The 15,352-nt window shown below is 35.8% G+C and overlaps 1 protein-coding gene across 1 annotated transcript in view; it reads right to left on the bottom strand.

Annotated features, from left to right (window-relative positions):
• Nucleotides 1–14,516, bottom strand: part of LOC116162444 (synaptotagmin-4) — a 43,110-nt gene extending 28,594 nt beyond the window's left edge. The window contains exon 1 of the mRNA XM_031476062.1: nucleotides 14,327–14,516. Within this exon, the coding sequence (XP_031331922.1) occupies nucleotides 14,327–14,366 (40 nt within the window). The 5' untranslated portion in view covers nucleotides 14,367–14,516. The remainder of the gene's footprint in view (nucleotides 1–14,326) is intronic.
• Nucleotides 14,517–15,352: the final 836 nt, after the last annotated feature.

Raw genomic sequence — 15,352 nt, 5'->3', positions numbered from 1 at the left:
AGCTACATTCCAAAACCACGTATCCTGGTTGAACAGTTCGATGGAGATACATGGTTTTGAAATGTAGCAAAAAAGTTGATTCTCTTTCGTTAAATGCTGCCGAATTATGCATTTGAATAACGAATGCCGAGTTTCTGACGAAACAGCCAATAAGGATATAAAAAACAAAAAACCACACTAAAAGAAGCAATCTTGCCAAAATTAGGGATTCAATAGGATGTTCTTCAAAAGCTCCTCACATTCGGCGAGCTTACTGAATGACTTCAGTTCGGTTTTTTGCGCGCGAAATTTTGAAAATTGAGAAACGTCATTTTTGGGCCGAATTTCGTCGCACTATAGTGGCGTTAGTTTTTATCCGATTTTCATCAACAAGGGCTCATCTCAAAGGAAATTTTATGTACTTTAATTTATTACTGATGTTTCTTCGCCAAAAAACCGATACCAAATGAGTTATTTCGCGTTTTGTGGAAAAACCGCCGATTTTCCGCCATTTTTCTAAGATGGCGGATCCCGCGTCATCCGGATTTTTGTGCAAATGTCAATTTCGGATTCAGCGAGCCAAAAAACATAAACCTTGCATCATGGTTCTTTGTCTCAGAAATTTGCAAGGTCAAACCCTCTGGGGCCTGGACTAATTTGTTGGCCCTGTAAATTGTTTGTGACTTAACAGTTAAGGGTAATTTGTTATACAGTGTTCATTTGAAAACTTTCCACCACGGTTTTATTAAAAGGTGATTAAAGGAAAAAAACATCTCAAAAGATTTGTCAAGGAGGACAACTTTTTAACCCAAAACTACTTTACCCCTTTCACCCTCTGGTCACCTTAAAAATTTTAATTGACAAGTGGTATCGAGTAATATGTGGCTTGTTTCAACAGTCTTTCGAAGTCCTTTATTTTGAAGTTTATTTTTTTTAAATCGGACGATCCGTTTTCCAGAAAATTAGAAACATTTTTATTTAATTTATTTAATCGACCTATCTCAATTTGTTCAGGCACAAAACAAAAGCAAACGAAAAATATCACTTATTTGTTGCTATGGGAAAGAAATAATCTATTTTGCTGTCTAGTTACCTTGTTGACAATCTTGGGATAGTGAAAATTTATTTATTTATTCAGATTTTACTTCCAAAATGGTTTACACACTCGCCGAAAGAGTGGAAATTATCCTAATTTATGGTACAAACTACAAAGTCATGCATTATGCGTGATTGTTGCATTAAACGCAAAGGTTTTTTTTCAATGCAATTTTAGTGTAAAGTTGACGAATATCAAAGATCTCCAGGTTTCTGTATAATTCGTCAGGGTTTTTTAATCAATAATTTTTAAGAGCCGCTTTTGTACAATTTCCAGATATTTTATTGCATTTTTTGGTGCGCCACCCTACGCTATTATACCATAGACCAGGCGTGGGCAACCCACGGCCCGCCGATAGGTTTTGTCCGGCCCGCTAATATAATTCATAGTTAGGTAGTACTTCATAGGGCTCACAAGTTTCAAATTCTAATTAATTAATTAATTAATATGATTATGTTACACGTGCAGCATCTAGTGGACGTGATCCGAAGCTTCCAAAACGTTTGAAAGCCTAGTTAAAGATGCATTTATTGTTTCAGAGATACCGCCAGGTATTTTCCAGAATTTTCCTCGCGATAATACCGGGTGGGGCAATACAACGACACGTGTTTTAGGGATAAAGAATCTTAAGAGCATAAATGAAAATTTGGATACAAACTGAATATGGGGATTTATTATCCACATCTGTTAAATTTTGTTTGCAAAATCGTGTCAATTTTCAGTACTTTTTTTTTTAAATAATTTTTACGAAAGCAAAAAATAGATCAAGACCAAAAAGAAATAGATACTTAAATATTGATTTCTTTAAACATACTTTTTATTTGGATTTTCAAGTGTGGCCCGTGGCGCATATAAAAAATTTTATTTTGGCCCCTTGGAAAAAAAGGTTGCCCACGCCTGCCATAGACAATATGCGATTCGATTAGCGCAAACAAATTTGTTTTAGGGTATGCAAAGACAGTGTCTCGAAGTTGTTTAAAAACTTGCTAAGTCTTCAGCTACGTTAATATAATAGTCGTTAAAACAATTTGCTATCTCTTTTGAATTTTCAATAGTCGTATTGCTGAATTTTACTGTTTTAATTTAAGTGGATTTGCTGTGACAGTTTAAAGTTTGTACCCCATATCGCTCTATTTTTATTTGTCGCATTGTTTAATTTTGATTGAAAAGCAAAATTTTGACTTTAATAAACCGATACAACGAAATATCGAAGGATCCTCAGTATTGCAATCATTTAGTTAGGTAACAAAAATGCCTCAAATTCATGTCTTGGTCATTGAGATAATGCTCTTAATTTTGCCAACGATATCAGTGCAAGAATAACGATTTTGACATGTTTTGATCAAAGTCCATGTGGTTGCCAAAAATAGATCAAATTCATGCCTTGGTCATTGAGATAATGTTCTTAGTCTTTTTCCCAACGAGATTGGTGCATAAATAACGATTTTGACATATTTTGATCAAAATTCATGTGACCTCCGAAAAATAATTTAACATCTTTGAATCACACAGATGCGGTTATAAAATGTGTACGTGATGTATTCAGCATCAAGATAATGCGTTTGACAACTTTCAAAACTCCTAATTCATGTGTAAAAAATAATTTTGGGTACATTTTGCTCTAAAACTTTTGACCTATACCACAGAGAAGAGCTATATTGATTTGTTACACATCTAAGAGTAATAGGGAATAATCTAGCGATAGTCCGAAGTCGATACACGACCTAGGGAATGAAATATTTTGATTTCTATTATATTGAGCCCGTAGATTTTCCTGTTCCCGATTCACTCGAAGTCCTATAACTTTTGTTCCTGTTGAACCAGCTTCCTGAAAATCAATAGCGTCCGTCCTTAATGTTCAAAGTACCGTACACCAAATTTCAACCCAATCGGCCACTTTTAAAAAGAGTTAGAGCGCACACGGACGGACGGACGGACAGACGGACGACAATACAAAACTATAAAGGATCTGAGGATTCTTAATAATTAGACTGTTAATTATATTTGTATGAGCTTTATACTGTTTTAGTACATTAGAATTTCGTTCGTTTCTATATTTTTGTCGTCTTTGATGGTCCCTTATTTGAAAAATTGGGCAAACATATTTGGTTTAAACATACTAATAACGTGCTGATAAAATGAAGAAATTTTTATACCTTCATTTCATAAGTTACCGATACCATTTGAGTGGTCTACCGGTAACCACGAAAGAGCTGCCCCCCCCCCCTCCACATGTGTGAATTTGTGCTGCAGAATTACATTTCGCCATTATTTACTGGATGTTAAAACAAACAAAGGCATTCGTTAGGCGATTGTACGCGGTTTATTTTCTTCAGTCAAGATTTACATATTGAAGGACCCCCGTAACAGTCGTGAACTTGGAAGAGATGACTCCAGTCTTTTCTTTCGTTGGTGAGTTGTAACAGAGTTCATTTGGTTTGAAAAACAGCTGAGGCTTTAGTGAAAACGCATGGAATTTTAATTGCCGTTAACCATATTTTATTAATCTTTGGAAATTGAATTCATTTAATTGGGGGATTCCCCAGTATTGGACGGATTCATCCTTAACTACGTAGGAGATTATAATTGAATAATTAATTAAATAATTTTGATTTTATTTAGAAAGATTAGGGACATTTGGAAATAAAGTTATCTTACTTAAATCCGGTTGTTGCGATAAGAAATTTGTTATGTCCGCGTAAGCAATATTCAAATCCTATGATTGATATTGTAACCGCATTTAACGTTACAAATAATTGGAATTTGACACATGCAAGGTGACCCAACATTACTGTAGGCGCTGCAAGCAAATAAAACGTCCCCATGACGTAGTTTACAAAACATCTATAATGGAATGGAGTGGTGGTACTAATGACTAATGAGTAATAACTTTGTAGGCAATATGCGCAGTATCTGCATTATGTGAGCAGTATAGTGTTAAGTAATACCTGAGGGAACATTCTTTGTTCTTCTCCACGCAAAATTTGCGGAGCAAAAAACTGTTTCGCGCAGAAATAAGGTTTGAGACCTCAAGCTCTTCAAATTCCTAAAGTTGCGATCGCGTCTTGCCGCCCTACGTACAATTCAGTACCTTGTTCGCCTTTCCCCATTTTTCACCAAAGAAAAACAGCCCCCTCTTCAAGGGATTTTTACTTCAAAAATTCCCACGGGCTCCGTTTCGAGATCGATAGGGCTACGGAAGGAGCTATTTGGGCGCAGTGTTAACGTTTTTCGTATCTCCTCTCCTTCGAGAACTGCAATGGGACCTTTTGGCCGATCTCTTTTGGGCGTTCTTTTTGTTTTCTGTTTTCCAACGGTCAATCAAGAAAAAACAGTTTTAAGATTAAATGATTCACGTGTTGTATTAAATTAAAACCGTTACTCTGTGGTAATCACTGGTATTCCGTGGTATGCATGAAATTCAGTTATTAAACGTCGAAGTTAATGTTAAATATACAGTGATATTTTTTGAAAAGTAGACAGGGATTTAGATGTATTGATTTTCCTAATGTCTACTTTAAAAGAGAAAATCTTTTCTGAAGGGCACCAAAATAATTTCTTAAATAAATAAAGATCTGGCTGTCATATTAATTCATTTGAGTATTGTTTAGAATTAGGAGGTGGCCACTTTGAAAACCTCTTGCCTATTAAACCATAAATTATTTCTCTTTGTTTGTTCATAACAACCTAAAAGCATGCTACTAGTTACTGTAGCTTTTATAAGTACCGACCAACCTATCTAAAAAGCAAAGCTATTGACATAAAAATATGAATTTTTTTGTAAGGTGCGTGAAACTTGCTTTTAAAATAAAGAGCCAGATTAATCAGATAGTTGCTTTAAGACAAAATCCAGAATAGCAGTGCAGAAAGTGTGCGCATGAGTTATTTTGGTCGCATAAAATTAGTCGCCCTTCAGAAGAGACTGGTCTTTTAAAAGTAGACATAGTGAAAAACAATACACATAAAATCCCCGTATATCTTTTTTGTCAAAATTCACGTTGCCACATTGACGTATTGGGTATCCATATTCCATATAAGGCGGTTCGGCGATTTTATTGTCATTAAAAATTAAAACTGTTCATTTATTTACGGACTTGTCCAAGAGGAGAACGTAAGCTATTGATTGGTTAAAATAGAAATACATTTTTTTTTACTTTTTCGAGTAACTATGGTAACAATCCGGAACGGACTTCAAAAATATGTTTTTCAGTTTAAACTAAGACTTCTGTTTTTTAGTAATGAACGAGGTAATGAATGAGGAATTGTTCAAATAGAACTCGTGTTCGCGTTCATTATAATTGTAATTGCAGTTAATTGTTGTTAACTTGTTTTGTGGATGTATATAAAGATGCTCTTGAGATATATGAGCTCACTCAATAATTTGTACAAGTCGAAGCCCCTGGAAAAGCTGTCAACCGTGAAAAACGTGACACCGAAGGTGGATCGTTTTCAGGTTGACAATAATGTACGCGTTCTATTTTTAATAAATGGCTTCTAGGTTTTGATTCAGAGAGATCAAATTCAACCCAATGCTACCGTTAAGTTCCAAGATAATTATTTACGTATGTATGTGTTGAGTTTCAATTTAAAACGCGCATTGGAAAACCCATCGCAAATTTCGTTTTTTGAGGTGACAACAAAAAATAACATAGACAAATTGGCTCTTCCATTCCGATCCCATTTCCCGTGAAAATTCATCAATTTTGTAAATCGATCTGCATCATGGTGTTTCTTTACGTACGACGTGTTGCTTAATGTTTAAGTATGGGGTCATTTTAAAGTACGGGGTATTTAACCACTGGTGGACAGATGAATTCTTATTGTTTAAGAAATCGATTTCATTTCACATTCTGTTGTTAAGTTAGTTTGTTATACATAATAATATGAAGTTCCCTTACTTTATGGTATTCTTGTATTTTAACTCGGCAAAATAAATTGTAAACTTCTGTAATAATTTGAAATGTGCTAATGACTTTTCAAATATTACAGAACGGGGGATTTCATGAAAGCAATATGCAGTAGATGCTATTATTTCAGGATTTGTGAAGTCGATACCTACGTTTGTTAGTAGAGGTAGAAATCTTACATTCGGCACGTGCGTTTGTTAAGAATACTCCTCTGGTAATTCAGTTATGCTGTAGACAGTGATATTTCTCATAAATCTCGCCCCAATTCGAATATTGTATTACCTACTTTCTGACGCATTACGTACTACGTGATTTCAATTTCCAGATTATAATTGAAATGGCAGTCTTTTCCGTCGATAGGGTGTAGACCTGATATTTTCAGTTTCCCGATTCACAGTTGGAATATACCTCCTTGAATTAAAACAAGTTAAAAACGTGGTCCTTCGCGACCGACGAAAGCGCATTTTCCTCGCATGATACCACGAAAAAGCATAACTGGAGGACGAGTAGTGGTACTGACGGACACAGTGCGGACGATAGCATTCATTTTTCTTTTGTTGAAGTAGTATACGCTCAATGACTAGACGCGAAAAACAGCACAAATTCCTGCGTTTGATGGAATCCTTCTGTAATAGCCTCTAAAAAAGTAAGAAATTCCGTAATACTTGCTTCAAAAACATTTTTACTCTTTCCTTGTATCGTTAGAAAGTAACTATGCCCATAAGTATCGTTATCATCACCGTGTAGGTGATACCCAAGTGTAAAATTAAAACTAATAGCACAAAACTTTTAAAACAGCAAGGATAATATCTTATACATTCACTTTCGTTACAACGTATGCCTTTCAAGACACTCTCTTGCACATTTTTCCGAGTTGAGGCACGATCGTCAAACGAAAATAAAAAATTAGTGTCCAAATTAGCTCAGCTACCCAAAAGACTAATTATTTTCCCTTTTCTGAAGTAGTTTCACTAAAAAAAAAGCCCACATTCTGTACACTCCATTAAACGATAAATCTGAATGTGAAAGGTATTAAAATTTCAAAAATTACAATGACAGCCCTTTATAACAGTTAATTATTATTTATTACTCATTTGTACACAAATTTATAACATGTCGATTTTTTACAAACGAATGCGAAATCACTACTCATCAATTTGGCGTCGATATTGGAACTCCAATAAGGTGTATCATATTTTAAGAAAAGAATTCATTCTTTATCTCCGGTGACTAAACTTTTATCACCTTGATGGCGCCTGCTGACTCATCGATGTCTGTCTAACTCGCTACAATTAATTAGAACGAATTTACTTTGGCTAGGTATTTGGGTGTACCCAATTTTCCTTAAATGGCGACAGAATTTGGTATGTAGGTATAATATGATAATAAGGAAGTACGTCGTAATTTTCGCCTAAATTCTCTACCACTACGTTCATTGATATTTTTATGGGGTACATTTTGCGTTAATTATTTGAATGGACACTTGTATCAAAGGGGATCAATTCTCAGTTTTTTGTTTTATGATCTGACCTTCAGGGTTCGTTTTATGTGGCGGAATTGATGGAAAACAGTTGGAGAGAAATTGGCGTTCTTGTTCCACTGAGTTTGCGTTTAAAATAAACAATTTTGCTTGATATCCTGGTACGGATCATGTGCGTTGCCGACAAAAGGACTCGGAATGTAGTATTGGGAAATCTCTAGGACCCAAGACTTTAATAATGCGTTTACGGTGAACGTGATAAACATAACTTTTATATAAAAAAAAGATTCTCAAGATGGGGTAAATCAATTACGAGTATTATTTAATAAAAGACGATATAATTACTTTGAACGGCGATGGCTTGGATTGGAGCTTTATTAAATCATACTTAATTTAAAAAAAAGAACTTGTTCTTTCTTTTAATAACGTTAAGATTCCATTAATTGCGGGGCCTACAAAATGGGAATAATAATTTCCTTTCAGAAAATAAATAAATAATATGCATGGTCTGGTTTTCTCTCTTATTTTCTGTGATAATTATATCAAATTTGATACGTTAATTATTTTTTACCATCTGTACAATAAAGTACCAAAATAGTTGGTTGAAGTATACAGGCTGTTAGTTATTCCTTGAATCGGCTACAATTTTATCTTTAAGAACTTTTTTTGGAACACTCTGTATGAATTGCGGCATGAAAATTAAGCTTTCTGTTCCTTTGCTCAGCTTTCTAGTCTCTTACAAATTTAATAAACAACTTTTATTGTAATTCAAAGCAGGAATATCAACAAAATAATAATAATTGCATTCAACAAGGAGAATATGTATTAAAATCCACATTCCAACCCTGTGTGGAAACGGGGAAAGAATATTTCCACTGCAGAAGTGCACTGCATGCGGTAAGAGTCCGCTAATCAACTGCAATCATCCGATTCTTGCACCTTCGTCAAGATGTCTGCTAGTGCTAGTTGATGAAGTTCCGATGTTGGGTTTCCGATCTTGATCCGATCACCGATGAACACAAAAAAGGGAAAAATGAGACCATATTGGAACAGGATCTCCGAAACGCTCAAGGAAGCAGCGGGGAAAGCACTGAAGAGGTTTCGTCAAAACCCACACAAACCTGAAGCAAAGAAAGGGCCAAGGGAGGCCAGAGAGGAGAAAAACAGAGCCTTTGAACAACATGAGATCAAGGAATTCGCCGGGTTTGCAGAGAACATCGCCAATCTTAGCCCAATGGAGACGAATGCGCATATGTATAAGCACATCAAAAAACAGAAGAAGAAGAAAACAAGGGGGAACTAATGTTCCAATGACAGCAGGGGAGAACCTCCTGAAAGAGCAACAAGAAGCACATGTTCAGCTAATGGGGGAGAACGATTACTGGTCACTCCCCCCCCTCCCACGGTGGGAAATGATGGAGATACCAAGAAGGATGAAAAAGGGGAAAATGCCAGGCTAGGATAGGGTCCAGGCCGAATTCAGAATAGCTATTAAAGGGTCTACACATGAATTAATTCGGGAGATAAGGACCAGGAACTTGGTCCCCAAAGAATGGTAGCACACACTGCAAATCCCCATCCGCCCCGGTTGGCACTTTACTAGGGGCGGCAGCGTCAAGCCTTAAATTAATATCCCGGGGTGCTTTTGAAAATAGCTAAAAGGCGGGAACAATTACAAAACTTTGTGAAAACGAAGAGACTTCTTTTCCAAACTAAATTATTTCTGAGCTATTTAAGGCCTCTATTATCCGTAATTTACGCTCTTTTAATAGTCTATGAGCCGGTGAACCTTTCTGTTGTCCGTCGTGGCCTGTTTGAAAATTGTTACACGGATTTCCATTGTGTTAATCATTCCACTCCGCGAACTCAAACTTGAGGTTTATCTAATCAAAAAAATTCCTGATCAAAAAAAGTTTAAATTCCTCCTTTTATTTTGGATGAATTTGTGCATACTATCAATCGGCCACTCAGTAAATTATTATTATTGCCTGACAGTTTTACCAAAACCGCCTGAAAAGGAATGTCAATAAATTCAAAAACACGTTATTTAGATGCATTCTACAATGCTAAAAGTGCATACTAGCAATTCAAAAAATCATTCATGTCTGAATTTTTTACGTTCCAAGGTTGAACTTCAGAAACAGTGTTCGGTATATCTCTCTTAACGCATTTTTTAAAAAAATTTAAAAAATACGCTATTTTCAGTCTGTCCGTCCCTTTATCGTAGGTATCAAATAAAAGTTTAGATATATTGTCTGGAAGTGAACCTCTCCTTTTCAACTTTCTAGCTAGGCCCTATGGCAACTTCTCTGACGGTGGAGAAAAGGGTGGAAATTCTACTACTACAATCATTTTCCAAAAAAAATTATGGACTTCCGGTTTACTTTAGTCGGAGGTGTATATGTAAAGAAAGAAACCCAGAATAGAATAATAGTCCAGGCTATATAATATTTTTGTATGAAAAAAATTAGTTACCGGGCGAAACCGGGTTTTTCAGGCAGGTGGAATGAATAGAATTTGGGAAAAAATAATTAAAACAGCTGAATTTTTCCGCGGGTGAAATCACGGGGGTGAAAAGGGTGGAAGGTGGTATTTTGCAAATTGTGGTAAAACCATTGATTTTAGACGAAAATGTTAAATGTAAACGTTATAGAGATTAAAAAAATGAGCAACTTTTGTATCTACACTATTTTCACATAACCTCCAACTTTCCTACAAAAACCGGAAAATCTGTGTTTTTCGTTTTTTATTCTTATTTTTGCGAAAAAATGTCGTAGGGGTTTGAAATTTGGAGGTAACATAGCCTGTTTTATGATAAAACAGAAGATAATTGTCTGGGCCCATAAAGTTGAACCGTTTCCAAGATCTCCCGATTCTGAAAAAAATCACCTCTTTTTCAAGGGGATGAAAAATCTATTTTTTTCATCGTACAGAGGTGCGCGGGGTAGCAACATTTTCGGGAAGACTTATATTTTAATAAACAAAAATAAAAAATATTATTCCTATAGCAAAAATTTGCGAAAATCGCCAAAAACCGGAAAAACAGTTTTAATATATACACGGTTTTTGACATGATAAATCAACATGGTTGTTAATAAAGATTTTTTCGAAATCTGTCTTCTTCCTTCTCTTTAATGTTTGCCTAAATATTCTTTTTTGTTATCTTATGCTCAACTGTTTTAGTTAAAACATCTTTATTATTTCTTTTTTCTGCATTTTTACCGCAATAAAAGCAATTCGAAATAAAATCGAATTATGTATCTTGCTTCCTGATTCTTGAACAATTTATTTTTGTTCACTGACTCTTCTTCCTGCTTGTTTTATAACTGATGAAATTGCGTTGGGCCGGTTGATAAACTTGCAAAATCTGCAATAAGAACGTTGGTTTTACCGGCCAAAAGCAAATGATTTGAGATGTCAAACCTGCAGGAATAAACTTTATGAGGATTCATAATTACTGTAAATTAACGATCAACAGGCCCAGCTTAATCCCATCAGCTGTAAAACAGGCAGGAAGAAGAGTTAGTGAACAAAAACATATTGTTCAGGAAGCAAAAGAATTCGATTTTACTTCAAATTACTTTTATTGCGGTAAAAATGCCAAAAAAAGAAACAATAAAAATGTTTTAATTAAGGCAGTTGGGCACTGGGAAACAAAAGAAAATATTTTAGCAACATTAAAGAGAAGAGAGAAGACAGATTTCCAAAACTTTTTATTAGCGCGGATCCAACACGTTAATTTATTTGCAAAAAAGCCTATTTACCTACTGTCAAAAAACGGTGTATCTTAAAACCGTTCCCCTCGTTTTTGCCGCTTTTCTTGAAATTTTTCTATTGGAATAATATTTTTTATTTTTGATTATTAAAATTTAAGTCGTTACGAAAATTTTGTTACCCCGCGCACCTCTGTACGATGAAAAAAATAGATTTTTCATCCCCTTGAAAAAGAGGTGATTTTTTACAGAAATCGTGAGATCTTGGAAACGGTTCAACTTTATAGGCCCAAACAACTATCTTCTGTTTTATCATAAAACAGGTTGTTACCTCCAAATTTCAAACCCCTACGACATTTTTTCGCAAAAATAAGAGTAAAAAACGAAAAAAACAGTTTTTCCGGTTTCTCTAGGAAAATTTGAGGTTATGTGAAAATAGTGTATATACAAAAGTTGCTTATTTTTTTAATCTCTATAACTTGTACATTTAACATTTTCGTCTAAAATCAATAGTTTTGCCACAATTTGCAAAATACTACTTTCCACCCATTTCAACCCCCGTAATTTCACCCGCGGAAAAATTCAGCTGTTTTAATTATTTTTTCCCAATTTCTATTAATTTCACCTGCCTGGAAAACCGGGTTTCTCCCGGTAACTAATTTTTTTAAAAAATAAATCTTTTTAGAGCTATTTAGCCTGGACTATAAGACATTTTATAGAAATTAAATAGAATTATAAACATGTGCCTAAGGAAGTATAATTAGTGTACAATCGTTTGGAAAGAAGACCGAGCACCAAATGAAAACCAGAGGAATGGATATCCGCTCTCCCTAAAGCTCTTCGCGATAGCACTGGATAACGCTATAGAGCAAACCAGGAAGTTAGTGAGGAACTTCAGTACAGATGGATAATTACAATTACCGATACTATTTTCGTACGCGGACGATCTACTCGTAGTCGCGGACAAGATAGAAGACCTCGAGGACTTCGTCCAAACCAGCGAGGTATACCTGGAAATGGCAGGCCTACAAATAAACAACGGAAAGAGCTACATGATTATAAGAGACCCAGGAAACTACAAAGAAGGACGAAAGATCACAATAGCCTGGAGGGAGATAACTATGAAGAAAAAGATAAGATATCTAGGAGCGTGCATAAGTAGCACATTCTGTGGACACAACACAGTGACAGACAGAATAATCAACGCATTCAGAGTAATACACCTCAGCTCTAACAAAAAGCAACAGACAAACATTGAGGAGGGCGAAACGGAAGGCACTAAGGATACTGATGGAAAACACCAACCTCACAAGAAAGCAGATGAGGAAATTACTAGATGGAAAGACTATCACTAGGAGACCGAAGATGAGGAACAAAGACCGTATTCTGCATGTGACCAAGAACCTACAAGCCACGGAATGGAAAGTAGGCCGGTCCTGCTTCACATGGAACACCAGTATAGACCAAACGGTAGCGACCTCGGGGATTCCATAGAGAGATTGAAAGGGTGGAGCAGAGACAAACACAAAATGAAGAGAGAAAGCACTCAAGTACTTGATGTGAAAGAAAGATCAAACGTAAACACAAGCAGCCAAGAGGAGGAGGAAAAGGAGACAGAAAGGGAAACAGGGAGAGGACAACAATAAGGAAGGGAGATGCAAGAAAGAAGAAAACGATATCAAAGGATTGAGACATCGGAAACTGAGGTCGGGCAACTCCCCCAGTGAGCCCCCCCCCCTCACAATCTCCCCAATCCACAAAATGACATATGTCGCGGCTTAGCGCAATGGCAACAAAAGTGGTGGAGATGTTAGTTCCCACCAGGGACACATAAATTCTGGGAGAGGCAGCGCCAGGCATATGCCAAGGAATCGAGTATCAAGTAACCCACCTGAAGGAATTAATTTTGGAATGAGTTGATTATTCGGTTAAAAAAATCCTCCAGCTGGGTGCACCCTACTGTTAAGATTGTCAATAGTAGGATATTAAAACCGGTCAGATTGGCAATACAATTTTAGTAACAAATCTAAAACCATTGCTTGCAAAATTTTTCTTAAAGTTAGCATGGTTTAGTTTTCCAGGAGAACCCAATGGTTTTGTTTCCTGATGATGACGGCGTTTTAAGGTTAAGTGGAAGAACAGACGGCGGTAGTCTCCGCCGAACTGAACTTCGCCTTGTACAAGTGTGATATTTTATTTCCGTTTTGTTTTTGGGGATAATTATCTTCTACTTTAAAAAAATGTTAGACCACTGTCTTGTCATACATAATATACAAGGGGGATAGGGTAGTGGAATTCTTGAAATCAATCGTAGAGTAACCAGAAAATGACTCATATTGCCGTTACATTAACCATCGGTTACGATAATAGGTAAACATAGGAAAAATTGATCTTTTCCACCGAGTGGTGGAATGAAAAAATTTATTAATATATGATATAAATTAATTATTGTATTGAACCCGTAACTTTCAGATAAAGCATCGCTTTAAATAACGCAGTCACTTTAACTAAAAGTTAAGTAATTCATTCTTTCATGGTAAATTTGGTCATATGAGACATATACACGAAAGAATAGTAACTTTGTATTGGAACGTTAGCTGAGATAGAATTTGAAAATCGAACATTTCAAGCTCCCAGACGAATATCGGCTAAAAGCAAAAATGAAAAATACATCTCGTGACACTACAGCCATTTCACCTATTGTACTTGACAATGCACTTTTACACTAAATTGAAAATGTTCATCGAGACCACTGAGAAACAATTTAAACAAGTTATTAAAAATGTGTGTGCTGTATCGAAACAATATTGACTAACGCTTGACGAGCACGTACGTGTGACATATTTCATTAATTGTGAATTAAGCGAGGATTACTTCCTCCATTAGCCAAAGATAAGATAACTGTTACATGTACAAAATTAGGTAACACGAAAGGTTAAAGTTCAATTATCAATAGTTCATAAAAATTAATGATCAATTTAGAGCAGGTGAAAAAGAGGGTGTTGAGTAAGTGGTTTTCCCCCTTTATGTGTCTACTCCCAATTGAGACATCAATATTTCATTCCGATCCAAGGAACTTATCAATATACGATTCTCAATTTGTTTTTACTTAATTTTATATTACGCTACATAAAGAGTAAGGGTAACTTACCCCCTTCGATCGCTTTTATTTCAGGTCCTTCTTCAACCATTTTTATAAATTCTTTGGCTTAACTACACTATACGCACTATTTTTCGTATTCTCTGATGGGGGTTCTAAACCCCCAATTTGAAATATTGTAAATAAGATCGTTCCGAAGATGTCTGTGTTGCGTCTAACTTTAGGGTGTTAATGGATGGCCGGTTTTGTAATCAATAGCACAAACGCTTGCGCCGCGACGCTCGTGACGTCACATGTAAGGGGGTGGACGATGTCGAAATAATAATGAGTAGATATACTATTGTAACAATGTCACATGACTATTATATTACACTGAGTGTTCAGTTAACAATCCATATTTTTCACCTTGGACCATGTAACAAGTCCAGTGTCGTAATACTGAAAAATTTGTACCATAAGGAGACAGATTTATGCCATAAAGTGTTGCCTTGGTCGTATTAATTAATTTTGGAATACGCTTTCAAAGCAAATATATTCTCTGCTGCGTGACATCGGAGCTAGGACCAATTAATTGATTCGAATTACAGATCCAAATTTTAAGTAATGGTTCTAATTTCGCTTGAATCTTTTGATTCTGTACAAAAATCCAGACTGCTGACTTTTCGAGTTACACGAAAAAGTACTTCATAAAGAAGATGGAGAATCTCATTATACTCAGAATTAATTTGAGGTAATGTGGCTGATGTAGAAAGCTTTTCAGACATCAAGCAGATGACGCGGGAGGATTTTCTTTAAAGAAAAATCTTTTGATCAAGCGAAGAGCGTGTTTTGTTCTTGTTTGAAAAGCTTCAACGGGCCAAATTATTAGGGGAATATCATAAAATGCCAACGCCGTTTTGGTAAGATGTAGGGGAACAAATTTGAGGGTATATAAGTGTACAATTTACCCTCAAGTCCTAGCCCCCTCCCATCTCACAATTTTAACCTTTAACCTTCCAGCTGCGACACTTCGAAAAAAGCTTTTCATTCATAACCGAAAAGGCACATTTGCACTTGAATCGAGTTTATTTACAGTTA

Source organism: Photinus pyralis, unplaced genomic scaffold, assembly GCF_008802855.1.
Source record: "Photinus pyralis isolate 1611_PpyrPB1 unplaced genomic scaffold, Ppyr1.3 Ppyr1.4_LG10, whole genome shotgun sequence".
In the NCBI taxonomy this organism is placed as follows: Eukaryota; Metazoa; Arthropoda; class Insecta; order Coleoptera; family Lampyridae; genus Photinus; species Photinus pyralis.
Note: the sequence above shows the minus strand (reverse complement) of the source record. Positions and strands in the feature narration are given on the sequence as shown.